This window comes from Azolla caroliniana, unplaced genomic scaffold, assembly GCF_043228905.1.
Source record: "Azolla caroliniana isolate FFs.n. ecotype wild unplaced genomic scaffold, voAzoCaro1.0.p SCAF_2, whole genome shotgun sequence".
Lineage (NCBI taxonomy): Eukaryota > Viridiplantae > Streptophyta > Polypodiopsida > Salviniales > Salviniaceae > Azolla > Azolla caroliniana.
Genome location: NW_028230437.1, coordinates 26,728,721 through 26,751,478, shown reverse-complemented (window position 1 = coordinate 26,751,478; position 22,758 = coordinate 26,728,721). Strand labels below are relative to the sequence as shown.

Below are 22,758 nucleotides of genomic sequence, written 5' to 3'. Positions count from 1 at the left end.
AGGCGGTGGCGGCGGTATGCATGTATGTAATGGAGATGATGATTATAACTTCTAAAGAAATGACTTGCAAATAAGATATGTATAGATATACATGAGTGTAATGTGTGTGAAAAGAAGAAGAAGAAGAAGAAGAAGAAGAAGGAGGAGGAGGAGGAGGAGGAGGAGGAGGAGGCAAAAAACATGTACATACAAAGAAGAAAAGAAAGAAATAAAAGAAACGAATAAGAAATAAAAGAATACCGTAATTAAAAGAAAGAAAAGAAGGCTTAGAATAAATTGTGAAGCAAAATGGGCGGGAAAACCAACCCCACAGAAATTTCAATGCTGTTCCTGCACCTGCTGCTGCTACTGCCGCCGCCGCCGCCCCTTCTTCCTCACGTTTCTTCGTCTCAGAGAAGGAAGAAAAAAGGCGGAAGACACAGAGATGAAGCAGAAGCAGTAGGTGAGAAAGACGACCTAGCAAAGACGACAGAAAGAAGAAGTCAAAGAGCTCCAGCTTTCCATGGCTACTTAGCATCAAGGAGAATAAAAAGGAAGGAAGGAAAGAAGGAAGAGTCGGAGAAGACGACGAAAGAAAGAATAGGCGGAGGAGGAGAAGAAGAAAGAAGCAGTGGAGAAACAAAAGAAGAATAAAAGCAAGAAGACGACGACGACGAAAGCGAGCTCGAGCTTTCCATCATACTTTGCATCCTCAAGAAGAAGAAGAAGAATAAGATATCTCCGGATTTTTATCTCTACTTTACATCAGAAGTAAACGTAATCTTTGAGGGGAACGAGTTTGGCCTCTTCTTGGCGTCATATTGTCCTTCAGAAAATCATTCGAATCATCTCTCATATCGTTCCACGAACCTCTTCATTATTTTACTCCCTCATCATCATCATCATCATCATCATCTTATTTTCCTCGTAATTTCTCATCCTATGCGTATCCCCTCGCGAATGTTTCAACGAATCTGTGCGTGTATATTATGTTCTTGTTTGTCAAATTCCGTGGCGTAGTTTGTTCTTGGCATTAGAGCGATCGATACCAGAACCATATCCGTTCGAATCTATCTTTAGTCAGCTCTCCTCGCAGGAAATCTGCTGTATATCTCTATTACCTTTATCGAAATTCTGAGCCATTTTTTTGTTCTTGGTGTCGCCACAACCGGTGCCAAAGGCAGAATTCAAATCTGTATTCTAAAAAGTTTTAGAAAGAAATAAGCAGGTAAACTCCAACCCCACTTCAGTGTTGGAGGTCTTTCTGCTTGTTTTGTTTCAAGCTTGAGAAAAGTGTTCTTCTGCGTGATTTGTTCCGATTTCTCTATGTGTCGTTTGTTTGGTGAATAAATGTCAGTGTTTCGGTTTCCGATATAAGAGATATTTCTTAAGTTTTTTAAATTTTTTTCTATGGAGAATATGAGCCTTTCTATTATTTTGCTTCGAACCATGAAAAAAAGAGTTTTTTTCCTCATCAATTTTAATTCATGGAATCTTGCTGTTCGTATAGATACGATGTCTGAACATGCCAAGAAAAATGCCAAGAATGTCCACCAAAATTTCCATTACGATCATGAAGCTCATGATAACGATTATTCAAGAAAAAGGTACTTCCACCTCAAGCACTAAAACTTACTTTAATTTTTCATTTGATATTTATTATTATCATAAGGTAATGTTATTTTACTTATTTCGTACCTAAATAAAAATATGCAATTTCTCATAACTTCATGTAATCAAGCATACATTTCTACTGAACTCCTGTTTAAAACCGTGTCATTTTCTCATAATTCCTATATATAAAACCATAGTATATTTTTCATAGCTCTATATTAATACATGCACAAAAAGGAAATTGGAAAATGATATTATTAATACATGCAGACAGTGTTTCACCTCCTTTTAAAAATCCATAATATAAGGACATTGCCTATTGAAAATGATCATAGAAGGAACAAAAAAGTTTCCACTTAATCCCTGTCTTACAATTGTGGTAATTTTCTCATGTTTTTATATTAATTTATATTTCTTCTATGAAGAAGAAATTATGAGAAGATTCATTTCCTGAACACTGGGGACAATTTTACTGGTTCTCCCATGAACGATAATAACAGGGAAATATGTATAATAGGAACAAAATCCCACAGATAAAATTGGAAAATGCTTAATAAAAGTTTCCTCTAATATTCATCAGTCGCATTTTTCTCAAACTTCCCCATTAACTCGTGTCTAAAAAAGAAATTTATAACCTGACCGATTTAAGCTTACTTTAGCTGTTGTCCCCGCTAATAATATTTCTTCTCCTGCCAACTAGCAATGACAGGGAGGTTGAAAATTGTCTTCACAAAGAGAAAAGTAAAATTATGACTTCTGAACTTTGTCATGGGGTGGGAATGCTGTTGCATGACACTACAAGCTGTGGGTTAGCTAACAGACGGTCCATGACTCATTGGTGGGAAGCTCCTGAAGGATTTCGATCAAGAGGACGATCGAAAGATCAATTGGATTCTCCTACACACTCCGATCTGACATTTGGTAGTCATCACTACTTCATCATATTGAACGTTCATTGTTTTCTTCATTGTGTTCTAATAATTAGAATGCTTGAATGCTTTTTTTCTGTTTTAGCAATAGTTGAAATTGCTTATACTGAAAGAATGATTGTCATGTATACACTCTTGGCACTGATATTAAGCCCTGATTATACACACTTGTCATTAGATTGTACGTAACATGCATCATTTTCTTTATCGACTTCAAATATTTAGTATGTCTAACATGTTTCAAATTCAGCAATAGTGGTGTTCACCAACAGATCTAACATTGGATAGTCATTCATTGTTGGTTGTGATCAAGCCAAGAATTCATTAATTTCTTCACTGAATTCTAACACTTAAGATTTCTTGAATATTATTTCCAATTCAGATATATCCTGGAATTATTACTCCCTCAGATCTAATACTAGTTACTCCTTATCTACATATTTTCTTGATCAAAGGAAAAAATGTTCTTTTCTTGGTTGAATTCAAATATTTATAATACTTGAATAAAATTTTCATGAATGAGCTAATGGTAAATATGCCCTATGGCAAAGCATTTCTTACCCTCCATAAATGTGCTATTCAATTCTGAAACTTAATTTTATTGTCTGTATTTGTGGTTTACATTGATTTCTTTTAACGCAAGTAGAGGCTAACTGTTAATTGGATCTAGAATTTAGCTCTAGTGTCCTATTAACACGTTACAAGGTCTCAATGGATTAAGAATGTTTTGGCTACTATACAGTCCTAATGTAGCATCATACATCAGACAATGCATTGACAATAAGGATGACACGTTGACAAAGATGTCCATTACATTTATTAAAATTCTATATATCCAATGATTTTCTCTATTTTCCTCTTATAACTTAATAGACAAGCAAATTTCTCATGAGGTCAGAAACTTACAACTGTTAATTTTGTATTCTATGCGAATACTTGTGCAATTTCAAAAGCTTATTATTTTGAACGTATCCTTTGGCTTTCTTTGTAGGAATACTTGGGTTGTCTTGATATTCTCTTAAAGATAGTATTCACCTATTGTCATTTACAAAGAAATCAGAAAAAATAGGATTTCATGCTCTTTTTTACATCCATCTATTTGGCTAAGAACTTTAGTATATGTGCACTACCCTTATTGTGAGGGTGGATGGTAACATAAAAATAATACACATTGAAAATTCCTTAATTACCCTGGCTGAAGGATATTATAGCCTTTTCGTTTGAAGGGAAATCCCAATTATCTATGAGGGAGACTCCAAGAACAAAATTTCTTACATGGATTATTCTTATACTGCAGAGAGTGGAACAATGGCAAATAATCACAGGATTGAATCTTCTGATATTGCTCAAATAAATTCAGTGACATTGACAAAGTCCAGTGCGTCGGTTTGTGGTGAAAGAACATATGACTGTTCAAATTCATCGGTTTCTTCGAGGATAGAGAGTCCTAGATCGGTTAGGGGAAGGAATATTGATGGTGAGAATATGATGATGCATCAAGACGCATCATGCCTAAAAGATCGTGCAAGCCGCTGGACAGACAAAAACGGAAAGATGCTCATACAGTCTGATGTCTTTGATGCTATTTTACCTAGTGCTGATGAGGTGCATTTTGGATAATGCTAATCCCTTGCATTAATTGGCAAGAATTTTCAGAGCTGCCATCATCGTTGAATCTTTATTATAAGAAGGAATGTTCCCTTCCAAGCAATTAACAAGGAACAACATTAACCTCTTTTAATTAAGTATTCAATAAGCAGATCCTGTGAACACAGGTTGGTCTGCAATGGAGGATTTCGGAGCTAAGAATTGCATTGCGAGCATCAGAGAGGTGATTTATTGCTTGTTTCGTGCCAATCACCATCCAATACTGCTAAGAGATTATTTTTGTCAACATTGAAGAGTTTTGAATTCATGTTTATGACACGTTCCACTGTTTAACAATTCTGTGATGTAATCTACGTTTTTTGGAGAATCATTAAAATTACTGACAGTGGTGATCCCATGCGTTGTTGGATGCGTCAGTGCACGTATGGAAAGTGAACTGGAGACTGAAGCATTGAGGAAGTATCTTGCTGAGGTGGAAGCTGCAGCAGCTGGTCTCCAGTCAAGAGTTCAAGAGCTAGAGCATCTGATAACAATTTGTGGGTTATCAGACTTTTCTTACTATGCTCCCAGTCAAGTTCAAATGCCTCTGAATTGTTCACAGGAAGACATAAATCAGCGTGCCTGGCTGGCTCTTAATTCACATAAATTGTTAATAATTTATTTCCACCATATATATGCTTCACTAGTGGTTCATTATAGAAAATACGAGGTAATTCATGTATGTTGTCTTACATGATTTCTTATGATACATGATCAGCTGCAAAAGATGAGTGTAGGGAGCTTGAACAGCTACGAGCTAAAATTGTGATGGAAGTTTCCAAAGAAGCGCGAATGCAGACTGCCAGGGCTGCTAAATCTGTTGCTGCGGCACGTGAAGCGACCATGGAGCTGGATAAAGTACTTCATTTTGCTTTGGATTCCATATCCTTGATTTCTTGTGCTGATTTTTTCTATAAGGCCTTAACTGTGGTCTTTATTTCACCTCATTCTATGAATATAACTGCTCCCTCTTTCTGCGTCTAGGTTAAAAGGCATGCTTCTTCAGTGATCAAAGCTCAAGAAGAGGAATCAGAAAGGCTGAGAATGGAAGTTGCGGAATGCCGTACTCTTTATCATGTATGTATTCATAACAGTTCTTTCTTATGTGGTCAAATTTCTCATGGGATTGTGGATTTTTTTAAAGTGAATAGAGATGCCTTTGCATCTAGCTGACAAAATCTACATATTCAGATTTATTTCTCTGGTAGGGTAGATTCACACTTACATTTATCTACTTCTATACTTATATTATAAGTCTAATAAACTGATTGACTTTTATTCATACTTCCCTCGTTTCTGTCACTTTCCGATCACTTAATTTGTAGTCACCGGATTGTTCTGGTCTTATCAAAAGTACATATATATTCATATTCTTTAGTGGTAGTGAATAAGTTTTAAATTGATTCATAATATACAGGCTAGGGCTGGACAATTACACGGAATGAAAGAGAAAATTGAGCAATTGGTATGCTATTCTGGAAAAAGATATAGCTTGTCTTTTCTGAAGTGGATAGTTGATTTTATGAAGCAAAGAGTTTCTTTGTGACCTTTGCAGGAACTGAACATCAAAACTTCGTCGAATTCCAATAATGATGCTTTAAAATCTTCAGAGAATGAAATAATGATGTTGCAGAAATCCCTGGAAGAAGCCAAGGTAGGATCCATTCTCTTAAAATTATCTTATTTGCTTACCTCTCCATTTAAACTTTATTTTTGTTCCATCAGACTGAGTGTCATGAGAAGTCCAAGAAACTTGCCAATACATTAGAGGCTTTTGAAACACAATTAAAGACCCTTCAGTCAGCTGAAGAACGACTGAAAAATCTTGAAAGAGAGAAGACAGAATTGGCAAACCACAACCAGCGGTTGGAACAACAGGTAAATCAGGGTGATACCTGTGCTTTTCCATAGATGGCCCGATACTTCAATAATTGCCATGTGTTCGACTACTGATTCCACTACTAAGATTGAATTGCCCCAACTTTTGTCAGTTCATTAAGTGTGCAACCTAATTTGTGGTACTTGAACTTTGACATCAAGGAGGATAAGTTGCATAATAAGTTGTGGTGCTTCAATTTTGACATCAAGGAGGAGGATTAAGAATAATAAGATCAATAAGAAATATAATTTGCTTCATGACAAAGATTGCATATGTAGTAAGACATCTAGATAGTTTGTCAATGACATTAGCAGGGTTGATCTGCAGGGGTCATGAATAAATAATTACCATCATAATTATTTTCAAGTTAATGGGTGCTGCACAAAAAGTGTTCTTACAGTTTTTAGCCAATGTTAGATAGCAGATCTCCAGAATCAACGGATGGCATCAGCAGCAGCGGATTATGATCATGAACTTCGTAAGGTCAGTATCAAATTCTGATGGTGATTTCCATTTGGCCTATTAACTGTATAGTTCCAGAGATACAACATGGTTCTGTGTATTGGTTGATATGCAATGAAAAGTTATAAATGTTTTTCATGTCATAAAGGTGAGAGCTATGCTGGGAGCTGAAAAACAACATCTCCTCACAGAACTGGTTTGTATTGCTTGTGAATTTTTATATTACTTGTAGCAGTGAAGATGTGTTTATTGAACACTAAAACCCAACAAATATATCAAATACGATTTGTGTGGATTTCAGGCAATGTTACGTCATGGCAATCAAAATCTCCAAGTAGAGTTGGTAGAATGGCAAGAAAAGTTTCATTCCTTGAATCAACAGATGTGTTTACCTCCTGAGCCTCAATCGACATCCAAGAATAGTGTGAACTCAATGCAAATGGGGGGTCAGAAAGATTTGCAACCCAATGAAATAATAAGGCATTCACATAATGGAGTTGATAGCTGTGAATTATACGTCAAAGGTAGGGCTGAAGAAGGGGTAGAAGGGAATGAATGCATGACCCCAACTACAGAGACTGTGAGATCTGTCAGTTTATGTTCATGCCACAAGACTCATTCCAAAAAGAGTATTGATGATTTAGATGGCCACTACAGCTCTCAGAGCAAAGAAAGTGGTAGAAAATTGCGTGGTTTGCGACAGCAGCAGCAGCAGAGGATGCAGAGAAGAAAAAACGACCAAAGCTGTAACCTTTTGAAAGATGATCTGCTAGCAGCTGCTCATAGGGAGATTGTGAAGCTAAAAGAGGTAGAAGTATGCTCGCATTTTAACACTCTTCAGTTTTATTTGCAACTTTAGATTGCCATCTTTCATTTACAACCCAGTAAAATTTTGTAGCTTCGGGGAAGTGAAACCTATTAAATTGAGCAAGAACACAAGAAAAGAGTTGTTTAACAGAATATTTGTAACGTAATATTTTAATAGACTTCTATAAATTTAACCTACATCAATTAAAATTTGTCATGTGTGGCCTATGACATAATAAACTATTTTTTTGCAGATTAATCAGTGCCTAATGGATGCTCGGCAAAGAAGGATGTGGCATGGAAATGATCAATCAGAGAAAGAGAACTTCTCTCAGATATGAACACTCACAAGAGTTATTGGGTGTAAAGTGCTCGGGTGTTTATGATATATATAAATATAGGAATTTATCTGTAACGGGAAAAGATAGGATGCTTATTTAGGGATGCTGCTAGAATATATCTATGTTCAATCAAACTATGAGTGAGCAAAAAAGCTCTGTTGTGAGTGTCACTAGGGGAGTCTAGTCCTATTCATTGACACATTACTAGTGGCATTAGAGCTTTTTGAATGTCAATGTTAATTAATATATTGAATTTAGAGGTATTTTTGAATGGCTTTAGATTTAAAGATTATAGTGTAGAGGATGATGAATCATGTTAAAGATCAGAATCCAAACTTGGATATACTTCACGGTCACAAAGACTTGTTGAGTCTTAAAAACTAAAACTTTGACTTCTAATTGTACTTGTGCTCAGCAATACCCATCAGAGGAAGAAACCCAGAAAAATACCGATGAATTTCTCATTATTTCTCCAAAATGCACTCTCCGGACCTTTTTTTTATCCTCTCAAAAGCTCTTGTTCCATCTTTACAGCTTAGGTATAGATAAACCCAGAAAAATACTGTAGAGCTTCTCATTATTTCTCCAAACTGCTCTCCGTTATCTTCTGAAAAGCCCTTGTTCCATCCTTACAGCAGGGGATTGATTGAATACGATGCAGTAGTCAGAATAATATTTTATGATGTGAAAAATTGCACATGGTTGTAGCATATGACGCTTCGAATGTAAGTTGAATTCAACATACACAATGAATTTAACCTCATCATGAAATTGCTGCTATATTTCACGTTTACGCTAATTGCATTCTTGTTTGTTAGATGTAGTCATGGGGTGCCTCTTACAATCCCTCAAGTTCGTTGCCATTGGCTTAACCGTCTCACCTATTGTTATTTGTCAACATATGAAGTAAGGTATACATTTGTGTGATGTAGCGACCAACATTATGATGATACCATTTTACATTTTCTTAAACTCTGCAAATGATTGCGGTTGACAACTTTTTAACATTGATTTTACCATCATGCTTTATGAACTCATGAACCATATTTGCCTAGTGGATTTGCAAGTTTTCATTTCCGAAGGGAGTTAACTTCTTCTTGGAAAGAACATCCAAAAAACCATCATATTTCTTCTATCCACAAACTTCTAGGTTTGAAATATATAGGAATGGACAAGCAAGAAGCGGAGGAGTAGCGGAGCAGAGGCCATCGGGGAATAGTGCCAGAGCAGGAGCAAGAGTTGATTCGAGCCTCAGATCATAGCCTTCCCAAACATAAATGAGTGTGATACATCTAGCCAGGACCTTGAACTAGACCCACAAAATGCCTTGAAATGGCTAGGTATAAGGCATACGACAGTGGACAAAATAAGGGTCAGAATGGAGTACCGACGACCTCAATTTCTTTTCCATTCTTGCTTTCGGCACAAGAGGACTGGTCCAAGTCAAGATCAAAGATACCCTATGCAGTCAAGTAGCTTGTTTTGAACAAAAATTAGAGATGGAGCCCTCATGAATGAACTAAAGAAGCATTGGAATAACACAGATTTCTGGTGCACCATGGATGAAGAGGAACCTCATCTCTGCCACATCCACCTGCGGACTATCATAGACACCCAACTAACTCCAGGCTTCTTCTATTTCTATGAGAAGCAGGGAGGGGCTATTGAAGCTCACCGGATAGCCCACAAACTCCATTCTTGGATTTGGACTAGCATTCTATCCCTGGAAATGACTGGATGTCTAAATGGTGAGTGCTCCCCACTCATGACTTGTTGTGCAAAGCACCAGGAACAACTGGCATGCTCCCACCCCATTCCATGAGTATGAAGATTGTAACATGGAACGAGCAAGGGCTCAGAAGTCGATTAGACCAACAAAACAGATGGAAACTGAGAAGGAATCTTGAGGAATATTTATTTATTTATTAGGGAGTGTTGCTGTTGCTGACATCATCATGTTGCAGGAACACCACCTCGATAGCACACAATCAAAGGAAGTCGGAGACCTTCTACCATGATCATGGCGAACAATTTGGGAGCCAACAATAGGGGAGGATGGAAATCATGGTGGTATTTGCACTTTGATTCGGGAACATCTAGCCCAAGGCTTAATACACCAGGAATTACTTATACTTGGTAGGACACATTTTTGCAAGTTGGCCATCCAAGGGTAACGCTGGAATTTCATGAATGTTTATGCTCCAAATAGCAGAATAGAAAGGGCAACATTCTGGGAATGCTTCCGCCTACAAGTAACGGATGCGGAAGAGTGGTGCATTGGAGGGGATTTTAATATGATCAAATCCATTCACGATAGTTCCAACAACCCCATAGATCTACAAGGAAGGGAATGTAAACAATGGGAGAAGTTATGTGTACACCTTAACCTGCGAGACATCTGGCACTCTGACAACTTCCAACAAAAAAGGGACTCTCTCTTATTTTTCCGATCAGATAGGCGGAATAGTGGACTCTAGGCACGACTTTCTCTGACCATTACCCGATCGTTGGTTATTTTCAATTGCACCGAAAATGGGGCCCATTCCAGCCTCGCATCCTATACACTATTTACATAGTTATAGAGGTGAAGGAACAACTCTCCAACCAATGGTCATTACCCATCAATGACTCATAAGCATCTGACAAACTTCTAGCTAAATTAACAAGAGCTTCAACTCTCCTACATGAGATTGTCAAGACTAGAAGCAAAGATGCTCAGGAAAAGCGACAGAGGACAAAACAGGGACTAATAGCCTTACAACGACTCCAACAGAGATACCCGTCATGTAATTGGATCACAGGACAAGTTGCCATGGCCAAACATGAACTCAGCATGGCGGAAAAGGAAATATATGACATGGAGTTTCATGGAACCATGGCGTGATGGATTCGAGTAGGGGACAAAACCACAAAGGAATTCTTCCACTCCAAAGGCCCGAGGCATGCTAGAACAATGATGCGCAGCCTCAACCGAGATGATGGAACGACCACTGAGGATGGCGACGAAATGAGGAATATTGCCACAAATTACTATAAGCGTCTACTTACCGAATATACTATGGCCACAGGGGAAGACATAAGAGAAGATATTATCCGCCAAAGCATACCCGAGAAAGTCACGATGGAAATGAATACATGGCTCGTGCGTCCCCTATGAATCATTGAGATATGGGAGGCCCTCTTTAACTTGGATGAAGATAGTTGCCCTGGAATTGACGGCCTCACCCCTCACTTTTTCACATGCCTTTGGGACACTATTAAAGAAGACCTCCTCCAAGCATATGAGGAGATCATCACCTCTGGAAACATGCCAGAGGAAATTAGACAAGGGATGATACATCTCATTCCTAAAAGTGGTGGGAGTGCCAATGACATTAGCAAGTGGCGGCCCATAACTCTTCTCAACACTGTCTATAAGTTGCTAGCAAAAATCGTGGCACATCATTTAACACCACTTCTCCCTCAACTCATTCATCCATCCCAGACAGGTTTCGTTAGAAATCGGAGCATCCTAGACAACCTCTTCTCATTTTGGGAAGCAGTAGCCCTTGCCAAACATACCAACAACAAGGTGGTGGTGTGTTAAGCGCTTGGATCGCACCACGACCGGTAATGAAGAAGAGCGCATCAACAAGGACGTAGTATGGCTAAAGGACCTACGAAGAGGAAATGACAAGAGGAAAGAGGGCTAAGGGAGATCCAAGTGTGAAAGGTCCATACCCTAAATGTAAATGCTATATAAACCACATGGTGGTGGCTTTGTAAGGGTTCTTCCATTTGTAAAGATCTCCCTATTGATTAAGAGCTAGAGCTTCCTCTCCTCCTTCTTGTAACCTTTAAGCTTAAGAGAGATTAGTGAAGTGTTTAGTTAGAGAATACTAATCTCTCTTCCTTGTTGGTGCTAGACCTCTTAATAAAGAGGGTTAATAACATATTCATTACACTTATTGTCTACGTTCATTACCCTATTGTTTATGAGAGCGAGCTTGAGAGAGTGAGAGAGATATTGTGCTTAATCATCTACTAATCGTTAAGTGAGTGTGAGGCTCAGAGGTGTCCGACAACCATCTCCACCCGATTCGCCATTAAAAGGGTATACGCCGGTCCGAATTCTACGAATGACATCGAGGAGTTAACTCCATCGATACATAGATCCTACACATCTATTTGGTGCCGTTGCCGGGGATACGACTGACGCTTGAAGCCGAGTTCGAGTGATCAAACACTCGTAGGCAACCCACTTAACGAGGGAAGAAATAGAAAGGAAACCATGTTAATTAAAATTTTCACTACTTCACATTTTTATTAAGTTAATTTTCAGTTTTGTTTAGTTTTAATTCCCCCCCCCCCCCCTTAATCGCCCGGACATTAGCAAGCTATTCGTCCGGTTAACACAACATTGTTGAGATTTAGCCGTTGCAGGGCAAAAGTGATCACCGCGATTCTCGCTGATTTCGATCATCCTATGGGACACGAAATTGCCGTTGGCGCCAAAAACATTCAAATTTCCCGCTCAGAGTTCGTCGAAAGATCAAGTTCGACAAGAGAACATCCTTCGACGAAAGATCAAAGTTTGCCAAACCCACAAAGTTCGACGAAAGATCATCTTTCGACGAACCCACATCCTTCGACGAAAGATCAAAGTTCGATGAACCCACATCTTTCGACGAAAGGTCAAAGTTTGCCAAACAACACGTTCGCGTTCACAAGTGGAAGGATCACGCATTCCATTTATAGATTCCTTTTATAATCTTGCAATTTTAGACCATTTTCAAAAACTTGATACACCAGTATCACATGTTTTAAATAGCATGTAAAATTTGCTAAATTTTTGAGATTTAACAAGTTTCAAAATGATAATTTCTAAAATTGAATAGTTTTTAAGTAAATGTTTAAATTTTGATGGTTTGCATATATAAAATGTAGTTAACTTAAAGAAAATCACAATGGTTAACTCAAGGCACAAGTTAAGATAAATGGTTTCACCATCTTGATGAGATTAAGATTACATCTTTTGTTAGACTTGAAAATGTTGTAAGTATAAGAGGTAACATTGCAATCTTTACTGTCATCATCTATAAATTTAGTGCTCATTAACATCCGAAAATTCACAACTCAAGAAATGTAGACCATATTCATAAACAATTTTGATAAATCCACAACTCCTAAAATGTAGATGATATTCATAAAGTGTCAAAACTGTCAAACTTTAGATGTGAACATTAATATATCAATTTGAACATATCACACAGTTATCAAGGTATCTAAACTTTTATCCTCTTCTTCCTTTTGAGAATTCCCCTACAAAATTTGTGAAGTAAATGGCATTTGCGAAGTTCAATTACCATCAATACAATTATTAATGTTTTTTTGTTAATCAATGAAGCACATGTTCACCATAAGGTATCTTGTTGTGCAACATACATCTTTGCAAGATCGATATGTATCCTTTTCTCTTGTAAAAACATAGATTTTAGTATAATTTGAGTTCATGTTTAAAAAACCTCTTTTATTTGAAAAACAAGAAGTTTTTTAAATATGAACTCGATATGTTGTATCGAGTTGATGTAAAATACAGAGTTTTGATCATAATTCCATACAACGTATTGAATTCATGTTCAAAGTTTTTTTTACCGGATTTAAAAAAAATAAGTTGAGCTTGAGTTCATATAAAAACCAGATTGTTCATCACAATTCGATACAATGTATCGAGTTCATGTTTAAAGTATATTTTTCAAATTTTTTTAATATTTTTTTCAATTTTTTTTATGGAAAAAAATAAATTTAAACATGAATTCGATACATTGTATCGACTTGTGATGAAAACTCTATTTTTTTCATCGTTTATTAAAGCTAAAAAAAAAACAAAAAACCAAAATAAATAGAAAAAAAGCAATTTTTAAAAAAAACCCGAAATGAACTCGATACAATGTATCGAGTTTGTCAAAATTTCCTGATTGCCAGGATGTGTCGGTCATTCGCGCTAAAGCTTGCACAGTAATGATGACTTTCGAAGATTCAATGAGTGGGTTACGGATACCCACTCAAGCGCCTATGAACAACCGTGAGAAGTCCTCGGATCCCACTCCACCCACGCCACCGAGACCACCCCGTATAGAAAGACCCGAAGCATACGCCAAAGAGAAAATGCAAGGTGTACGGTGTGCCATGGCCATCACATGGGGCATGAGTGCCCTCTCCTCCACCAACAATAGCTGCAATACTGTAATTGGTGCAAAGCCTTCGTGATGCATTCTCAAGAGAACTGCTGGCAAGCCCCAAACGGAAGGTATAGCCAAACACCAATGGTCGAGCACCCACACTCACCTCCACTGCTTAGCTGCTCACAACTACCAGAAATACTTCCCCAACAACCCCAGTACCGCGTATTGGCGCTCGTCTTGCCGAACTAGAATACGGCATCGATAACCAAACTTAGGTTGGGTGGGGCGTCCCCGAATATGAAGACTCATACTGGGAGTATGATGTTGAAGAAGAGGTGCTTTCCCACTTCGTTGACTTCGAAGGCGACCAAATACTAGTGTACATCTTGAGAGGAGAACAAAGGGGCCTGTCGATGGGATATCGCAATAATAATGGTCTAAGAAGCTCAGAATTGAAATGTTCAATTGCCAAGGCCCACACATGATTAGCGAGTGCCCAACCAAACATGAGTACTACAACCGGATGGCACAACGACCACGACACCACCCACTCGAAACACCCCCACAACCACCGGTACAAAGTCTCACCCAACAGTCACACAAGCTTATCGAGTGGTTCCAAAGAGAAGCATCATGCACAGGGTGTGGTAAAGAACACTTAGTACCTGATTGCCCAGAAAAAAAGAAACGGATTAGTGCAAATATGTTATCCATCGTACCATCAACGGTTGGCGCCAACGTCATCACACGAACTCAAAGAGTAGCTCATAATTTAAAGTATCACGACCAAGGCCTCCCCACGACTATGCGTAAGAGACGAAAATCCAAAAAAAATGTATCCACGCAGACCTCAAAGCAAGAGCAAGAATCGGAGGGAGATGTAGAAACAACACTCGTCAACCCTAACCAAGGGCTACCAACACACCTAGCAGCATACCGAAACCCAGCGGCTGAAAAACAAAAGGTCGAAGAGTACATCAAACTCATATGACACGAATAGTTCAAAGGATCGCTTAGTCTCCCGAGCCTAAACTTCGACCAACTCGAAGAATGGGTAAATCCTCCACCCCAACACATGGATACACCCTCCCTCGTCGTAACACCAACAGACACCACCATCTCCCAACCTACCCCAATCAAAGAAGTCAACATGACCCTGCTCCATCAAATATTAAATTTAAAATTATGTCTCACATTACGCGAAGTACAGAGCTACACCGGCACCTTCGTGATTGACAAGCCCCACCTACGACCTATCCTCGCCAAGGAAATATAGTTCACACTTGAAGAGCTGCTCAAACTCGACATCCAACCATGGCACGATGTCCTTTGCCACCTCAACGGAGGCCTATCAGCAGGTTACGGAGAAAAGATACACACCCATGTCCCTCATACTACCACAATCCCTAAACAACCTGAAGGAACACCAGTAGATATATGTGAAGCTCACTTCGAGAGCGACGATACTAGTTTCACTCTCCCCGTCTGCATCAACGGCACGACGTGTGATGTGATCATTGACACTTGAGCAAGGGTAAGTATAGTCAACTATGAATGTTGGTGTAAGTGGGGGAGCCCAAAAATGCTTCCTTCAGACGTCAAAATCCGAATGGCAGATGGGTCCATCCAATGGCCAAAAGGCATGATCCCGGCACACTACTTCACTATCCACGGGGTCGAGTTCAATCTCACCTTCATCATCACAAAATTATCCAATCATGTGGCTTACGAGTGTTTACTAGGGAGGTCATTCCTACGCATAAGCCGCCTTGTAATGGATTTTGGGAACGATACAATCTATATGCGTAAAAACAACAAAACCTTTTGCATCAAAGCATACACACAAAAAGTGCACGAACAAGAAGGCAGCCCTCTTGTGGACGACTGGTCAGAAACCATTGAGTTCGAGAACAACCTCCTAGCATGTAACCCCACAAAGACAGTTCAGATCTTTGCTAGGGGTCAACCGTTTCCCCAAAAATCCACTAATCTTAGGGCAGAGAATGCGAGAGAAAACCAATCTGTAGCTTCCGATGCGTCTGAGATGAATTGGGTGCTGTTGAGAATCAAGCTCAACTTGGTCTAGTGTGTGAACTCACCTTGAGAGTGAATAGACACTCCAACGGTCAAGAGTCACCATTATGTCACCACTTTGTATTCTAGCATTTAGTATAAGTCATAGAATCATATTCTATGACACATAACTTATGAGCTTTCACATTCCCCATGCTCCATGAGTCTTGTAGTTAATGAAGAGAGAGGGTGACTATATAAAGCACCCTCCTCCCACCTTGTATAATGTTGAGTCTTTCTCCTTTGTTAATATACTTTACCTTGCGTATTCTCTGTGTCTTACTCCTTGTCTCTCTCATACACACACACACACACACAATTCATATCTATTCCGTTGCACAGAATCCATCTCTTGATTCTTTACATGGTATCAGAGCGAGGTTGGTAGCTCGATCTAGCCCATCCGCGTGCGCTGTGTCCTATGCCGACGACCAAGAACCAACTCATCTCCATCGTAGCTTCGCTACATAGCTCGCATTCGAAGAGAGAAGAAGAAGAAGAAGAAGAAGAAGAATCGACATAATGAATACTCAAATGGGGAGCGCTCTCCCTACCGAGAAGTTGGATCGAAACAACTTCGCATCTTGGGAGTACAAGATGCACCAATACCTTGTCGGACAAGGCTATTGGAGCTACATCAAAGGAGTGCACGAAGACCGACCCATCGAAACGGCTCCCGGATACGCGACATGGGAGCAAGCTGCAAGCCACGTGATGTATTGCTTGGCGACATGTGTTCACGATCACATGCTCGGCTACATTTGCGAAGCCAAGACGCCGAAGGAGGCATGGGAAAATCTACGAAAGATTTTCGCGGTGAACACAACCGCAAGAAGACTTCAACTCCGCCAAGAGTTTAACAACATTCAACAAAGGGAGATGTCCATCACGACATACACCTTGAAGATCAAGGAGCTTTTTCTTGCTCCGCACCCTCTCCCATGTCGCCGTCGTACGCTCTTCTGGCCTCCGTATAGGCCCCCGTCTTCTACGCTTAAGGAGGCTTCTTCCTCCGCATCCTCCGATCGCCTTCGGCCTGAATCCATAATAAGCCCTTCTTCGGCTTCGATTTTCCCCTTCACAAGCTTGCATGTCTCCCGTATTAGTGCTTCTAGGTCGAGCTCCTCTAAACCATTTTGGCGTTGAGCTCTCTTCTGGCGGTAGTGCGTACTCACTCGCCGCTCTCTCTTCTCCACCGCTCGCGGGCCGTGTTGTGGCCGACCGCCTCACATCATGTTGCCGGCACACCCATTCCACCTCGGACCACTCCTCGGTGAGACCATGTGCTCCATAATCATCTTGAAGCTCGAATAAGATGTCTGTCCTCTCCTCTTGATGTATCGTCTTCAAAAAAAAGAGGACTTTGTCTGCCCCCACCGATCTCCGATCTCGTTCCGAGAGTTGAGAGAAACGGCGCTTGAACTCTCGGAATGCCTCCATCGCGCTCCGATGACGCCTCGCCGACGCCACCCACCGATCGAACTCATGTCGACCTCTTCCTTCCGGTTCCGTGTACCCGTACGCCTCCAATAGGGCTCCCTCAAAGGACACCCACGACTCATGAGCTTCTCGTAGCTCCTTGACCTCCTTGTGCACCGATACGACCGCCACTCGAGGAAAATACTCTAGCCGCATCGCCTCGTCCACGCCCCATTTCACCATGTCGGCCTTGTAGGCTCCCAAAAATTTTAGGACCTCATTCCCATTGAACTAGTCGACTCGATTGACCACCCTTTTGACGGCTTGTTGAGCCGCATCTCGCTTCGCCATCTTCCGTCCGGCTTCCATCACAATCTTTGCCATCATCTCGTTGAAGTCGAAGTCTTCTTCCATCTCCATGCTCCCTTGCCACCCTTCACGTCGGGTTCACCAAAGATGTCGCGTTGTTACGCGCGTGTGTGTAGAAGGGGTGGGACCACGGGGGTCTCGGACTAGGGAGTAGAGGAGAAAGAATAAGACATAATATGGAGGCCTAGCTCAAGAGGAGAAGAGGAAAGAATAAGACCATGACATAGAAGGAGAGATCGGCGGAGGCAAGAAACTCAACAAGTTATATTAAAACGAACGAATGATTACAACAATGGTGGCCGCATGGACCGCACCAAACTATGAGAAAACCCTAACTGAAACCCTAACCCTAATGTGGTAAGAACTCTAGACTAAGTGGTATACCTCTCATACGTAAAATAGGTAACCCCTTCATAAGTGACCCCTCCCTTCCTTTTATAGCCCAAGAAGGGAGGGACCTTACAATGTGGGATAAAATTTCCCATCTTATTTCTATACACCATTCCCTAGTATACGTGTGCACATGTTGTACACCACTGACTTGCCCATTCCACCCTGGTTTCCCCCTATGGACGAAAATATTCACGACAACGGACTGCCTACCGATTCTAGGTATGATCTCCGGATGTGCGACCCTAGACCTGGTGATGCTCAAGTGGATCGCATACATCAAGTCCCTGAACCCGGAGATACGACACATCTTCGGGAAAGATAATGCCATAACCGATATGCTTTCAAGGGCGCAGTTCAATGACCAGGATGGCATGGTTTCGGATAACGAGGAAGTCGACGAGGATTTCTTCGGGTCAACCAACGTAACAACAAGAAAGGGGAGCAGTCCGGCGCTTAACGAATTCGACGAGAGCAAGTATGACGGGGAGTGGCTCCAGATCGGCGGGTTCCTGAAGGCAATGACACCGGACGCGGCATGGACGAAGGAAGAGGCCAACCGGATTCAGAAGAAAGCGTACGAATTCTTTCTATGGGATGGAAGCATATGGAAGCACCCAAAGAAGAGAGAGGGCATCCCGCTCCGAGTGATGGTGAAGAAAGAGGAACAAGAAGAATTGTTGACGGCGTACCACGAGAGTCCCTGGGCCGGACACCACGGGACGTGGGCCACATTCGAGAAGCTAAAGGGGAAGTACTAGTGGCCGGGACTATACCGGGACGTGCATCGGTTCGTGACGACTTGCGAAAGCTGTCAGGTGCACTCCATAGTCCAACATCGGGACGAGCTCCACCCGACCTACCCTCCGACCATCCACTTCAAGTGGATGGTGGATCTGGTGACGATGCTGATGGGGGTAGGGCAGATGCGGTATCTGGTGCTGGCTCGGGAGGACCTGACGAACCAGGTGGAAGGCCGAGCATTGTAGAGCAAAACGACCGGGGCCGTGTGCCAATTTCTAATCGAAGAAGTGGTATGCCGGTACGGGTGCGTAGGTAGGATCGTGGCCAACCGCGGGGAATTGGACGCGCAAGAGGTGGAAGAGTTGTTTGACCAGCTAGGAATTAAACTCTCTCTCACCACGACGTACAATCCAAAGGCTAACGTGAAGGTGGAGCGCGGACACGGACCCATCGTCAAAGCATTGGTACGGGCGTGTGGAGGCCATGTCGGGAACTGGCCGCGGCTCTTACCCTATGCGTTGTGGGTGGACCAAACTACGCATAGTTCAGTAACCGGGTTCATGCCGGCAGAGCTAATGTATAGCCAGAAGCCGATCATGCCAACAGATCAGACAATCTCCTCATGGGCCACGGTGTCGTGAAGAAAACCGTCCACAAGCGGAATCGGTGCACCGGAGCGTATGAACCGGCTCTTCATGCACGTACGTCTTATGTTGTACATAAGAGAGAATTAGGTACATAGAAGATCCTAGGTAGGTAGATTCGGTAGGTAGGAAGTTAATAGGAAACGACTCCTTTCTTGCCTATAAAAGGAGGGAGGCGGGGAAGAGGAAGGGGATCGCGGTTAGAGAGGACGAAGTGTTGTCGGGTTGTCGGCCGAAGGCTTCTCTCTCTTCCATACTCTGTAGCTTCTTCCTGTGCAGGTTTTCGGGAGGCTCGCGCTGCTCTGAGGAATGCCTGAGTGCTTTCGGCAGCACCTCCAACCTACTCCTTTCTTTCTGAGCGTTTACGAACAGGCATCGACATCTGTTCGACGGCCTGTTCGGTTGTAACCGACTTCGCGCTTCTTGTTGTTTGCCCTTGTTAATATATATATACATACATTCGTGTCTCTCTGCGTCGGTGTCCCACTTGCGTCTTTGTGTCGAAGGGCCGTGTCCCTGTGAATCTACGCCCACACGTAGTGGGTCCCTTCCCTTCTCCTTTGTCTCCTGCTCTTCGGTACAAGACCCCCGAGACCCCGCCTCATTCCACGCATCCGCGAGGAATACCTCGACAACGGTGGACTGGAACAACAAGATGAGCCGGGAGGAGCTATTACCTGCACGGTGTCGCGAAGTTTCGTGTTCGCGTGTAGAAGGGGCGGGACGACGGGGGTCTCGGACTAGGGAGTAGAGGAGAAAGAATAAGATATGTCTGGAAGCTTAGCTCAAGAGGAGAAGAAGAAAGAATAAGATCACCACATAGAAGGAGCGATCGGCGGAGGTAAGACACTCAACAAGATATATTAAAACAAACGAATGATTACAACAATGGTGGCCACATGGGCCGCACCAAATGACTATGAGAAAACCCTAACCGAAGGTGAATAAGGAAAACCCTAAACAAAACCCTAACCCTAAAACGGTAAGAACTCTAGACTAAGTGGTATACCTCTCATACGCAAAATGGGCAACCCCTTCATAAGTGACCCCTCCCTTCCTTTTATAGCCCAAGTAGAGAGGGACCTTACAATGTGGGATAAAATTTCCCCTCTTATTTCTACACACCATTTCCTAGTATATATGTGCACATGTTGCACACCACCAACTTGCCCATTCTACCCCAGTTTCCCCCTATGGACGAAAATCTTCACGACATCCACCCCCTCCAAAACCGCACATCCACCGGCATGTGCCAAAAAGGGGAAAGAGGTGAGATTTTCGGCCATGGCGATCAACCGAGTCCTTAGCGTCTTTGACAGCTTTGCCCGACTTCGTCTTCCACTTCGAGCAAGCCCATCCATCCCACATGGACCACCGTAGCCTCCCGGTCCGCCATATCCATTGTATGCTCTCGAATTGTCGGCTCCATCCGATCCACCATACTCGACGGAGTTCGCTGAACCATTGTCTCCGCCCGGTCCGCCAGACCCGGTCTTCGCAAACCTCTCTTTGTCTTCCTTCGTTTTCCGTGCGCGACCTTGGACCGAATCCTTGTTCTTCCCGATTGTTTGCCGAATATCACACCGTGTGCTCTTCGTCCACGCATGTCTTGCCTCGGCCGCTTCCTCGACTCAGCACTGTCGCGCGTTGAACTTCGTCGTCGATCATCCTCGTGCTCATCGCTCGGCCCTTACGCGGCCACATCGCATGTCTCGCACTCTGCTCCGCTCTGCCTACCCTTTCGAAAAGGTACCTTGCTTCCCCGACATCCGTGTCGGTGCTCTCGTCTTCGGTGTCCTCCGCAACCTCCGATGTTGCCGCTTCGCCCCGAGGTACACCCTCTTGGTCCGCCTGGCCCGCTCGGCCGCACACATCCATCAGGATGCCCCATTTGACCCTCCGTTCTCCATGCATCTCCTCCGTTTTCCCAGACACAATCCTTCGTTCATGCCGATCACGCTCGTCTCGTTCCGTCGGTCTTGGCGTCTCGTTGCGCCGTCTGTCGTCCCGCGCTTGCCTCTCGAAGGCTTCCTCCGACCGTCATCATCGGTCACTTGTTGCGGCTCCTCCGAATGCACCTCATTCTTTGCTCCTTAGGTGACCCCATTACGTGCACCTCGATTCTCCCTTGCTCTCCATGCTCTCTTGTAGTAGAGCGTATCGTCATCCCGACCTTCGTGTCGGGGTTCTTCGCAGCTCTCATTACCGCTTCATCCCGACTCGCATCCTCTTGGCCCGCTTGGCCCCGCATGTCCTCCGGGACGCCGCTTTGTTTCTCCCCGGTGCATAACTCTTTGCTCTCCGCGCACCATCCTCCGCTTTCGTCGTTCATCCGCCGATCCCGGCAACTCACCGCTCCGTCTCTTGCAGCGTGCTTGCCTCTCAAAGGCTTGACCGGTCCGCTGTTGCCGGTCACTCGTTGCCGCTCTTCCGGCTGCATGCTTGCTTCTTGGCCCTTCGCCGGCCGTAGTGCATGCTCCGTTTTACGCCGTAGTGCATACTTCGTATTACGCACCTCATCCACCGTAGACCCGACCTCCGCGTCGGTCTCTTCGTCCTTCGTTGCCGTACACTCTTCCGTCTCCATTTGGCCCTCTTGGCCATGCTTGTCCGTCTTCACGCACCGGGTACACGTTCCGGTAGCCTCGTATGTTCCGGTCTCCGACACCTCGCCGCCACCCACCGTCTCTTTGGTCTTACGTCGATCCGCAACTGCCAAAGTCTCAAGGATAGATGTGGAGGGCTCCTCTCGCACTTGGCCTCCCACCGAGTCGTACTCCTTGTGCATGCTTGGCCTCCTTCTTGTGCTCACCGGCTCCCACCGGGTGTTGTGGCTCGTTCGCCTCGACCTCCAATCATGCCGACTTAGCCTTCGCCCGGATCGGTCTCGGCCGATCGAGTTCCGGTTTGGTCGGCGACATCAATCAAGGTAGTGTATTATATGACGATATTATGAAGAAAGGGTTATAGACTGAGACCTTCATTGCCAATACCTTAGTGGATATGTATGCCAAATGTGGTTTTCTCAACAACACATGAAATCTTCAATGATCTTCCCATAAAATATGCAATTTCATGGAATATATTGATTGCAAGATATGTGGAACATGGATATCTCTCCCTCTTTGAGCAAATGCAAAGATTGGGCATCCCTCCAAATACCATCGCACTTGTTTGCTGCCTGAAAGCATGTGGTAGCATTAAAGCTACATTAGCAGGCCATGAAATTCACAAGGAAATTGTACAAAAAGTTGTTGAAAGATATTATTTCATTGACAATACATTAATAGATATGTA

At 42.7% G+C, this 22,758-nt stretch overlaps 1 protein-coding gene across 2 annotated transcripts; it reads left to right on the top strand.

Moving 5' to 3' along the window:
* Positions 1-319: 319 nt before the first annotated feature.
* LOC147867909 (uncharacterized) lies at positions 320-8,111 on the top strand. Of its 2 annotated transcripts, none has more exons than XM_087315820.1 (15): positions 320-1,207; positions 1,490-1,586; positions 2,303-2,514; positions 3,820-4,127; positions 4,298-4,353; positions 4,548-4,666; positions 4,888-5,027; positions 5,154-5,246; positions 5,587-5,634; positions 5,725-5,823; positions 5,895-6,047; positions 6,466-6,531; positions 6,659-6,706; positions 6,812-7,318; positions 7,572-8,111. In XM_087315820.1, exons 2-15 carry the CDS (start codon positions 1,495-1,497, stop codon positions 7,656-7,658), a joined length of 2,028 nt encoding a protein of 675 aa, XP_087171946.1. In that variant the 5' UTR covers positions 320-1,207; positions 1,490-1,494; the 3' UTR covers positions 7,659-8,111. The 2 variants fall into 2 exon arrangements, with proteins under 2 accessions (XP_087171946.1, XP_087171945.1); XM_087315819.1 differs by having other exon boundaries at positions 2,294-2,514.
* Positions 8,112-22,758: the final 14,647 nt, after the last annotated feature.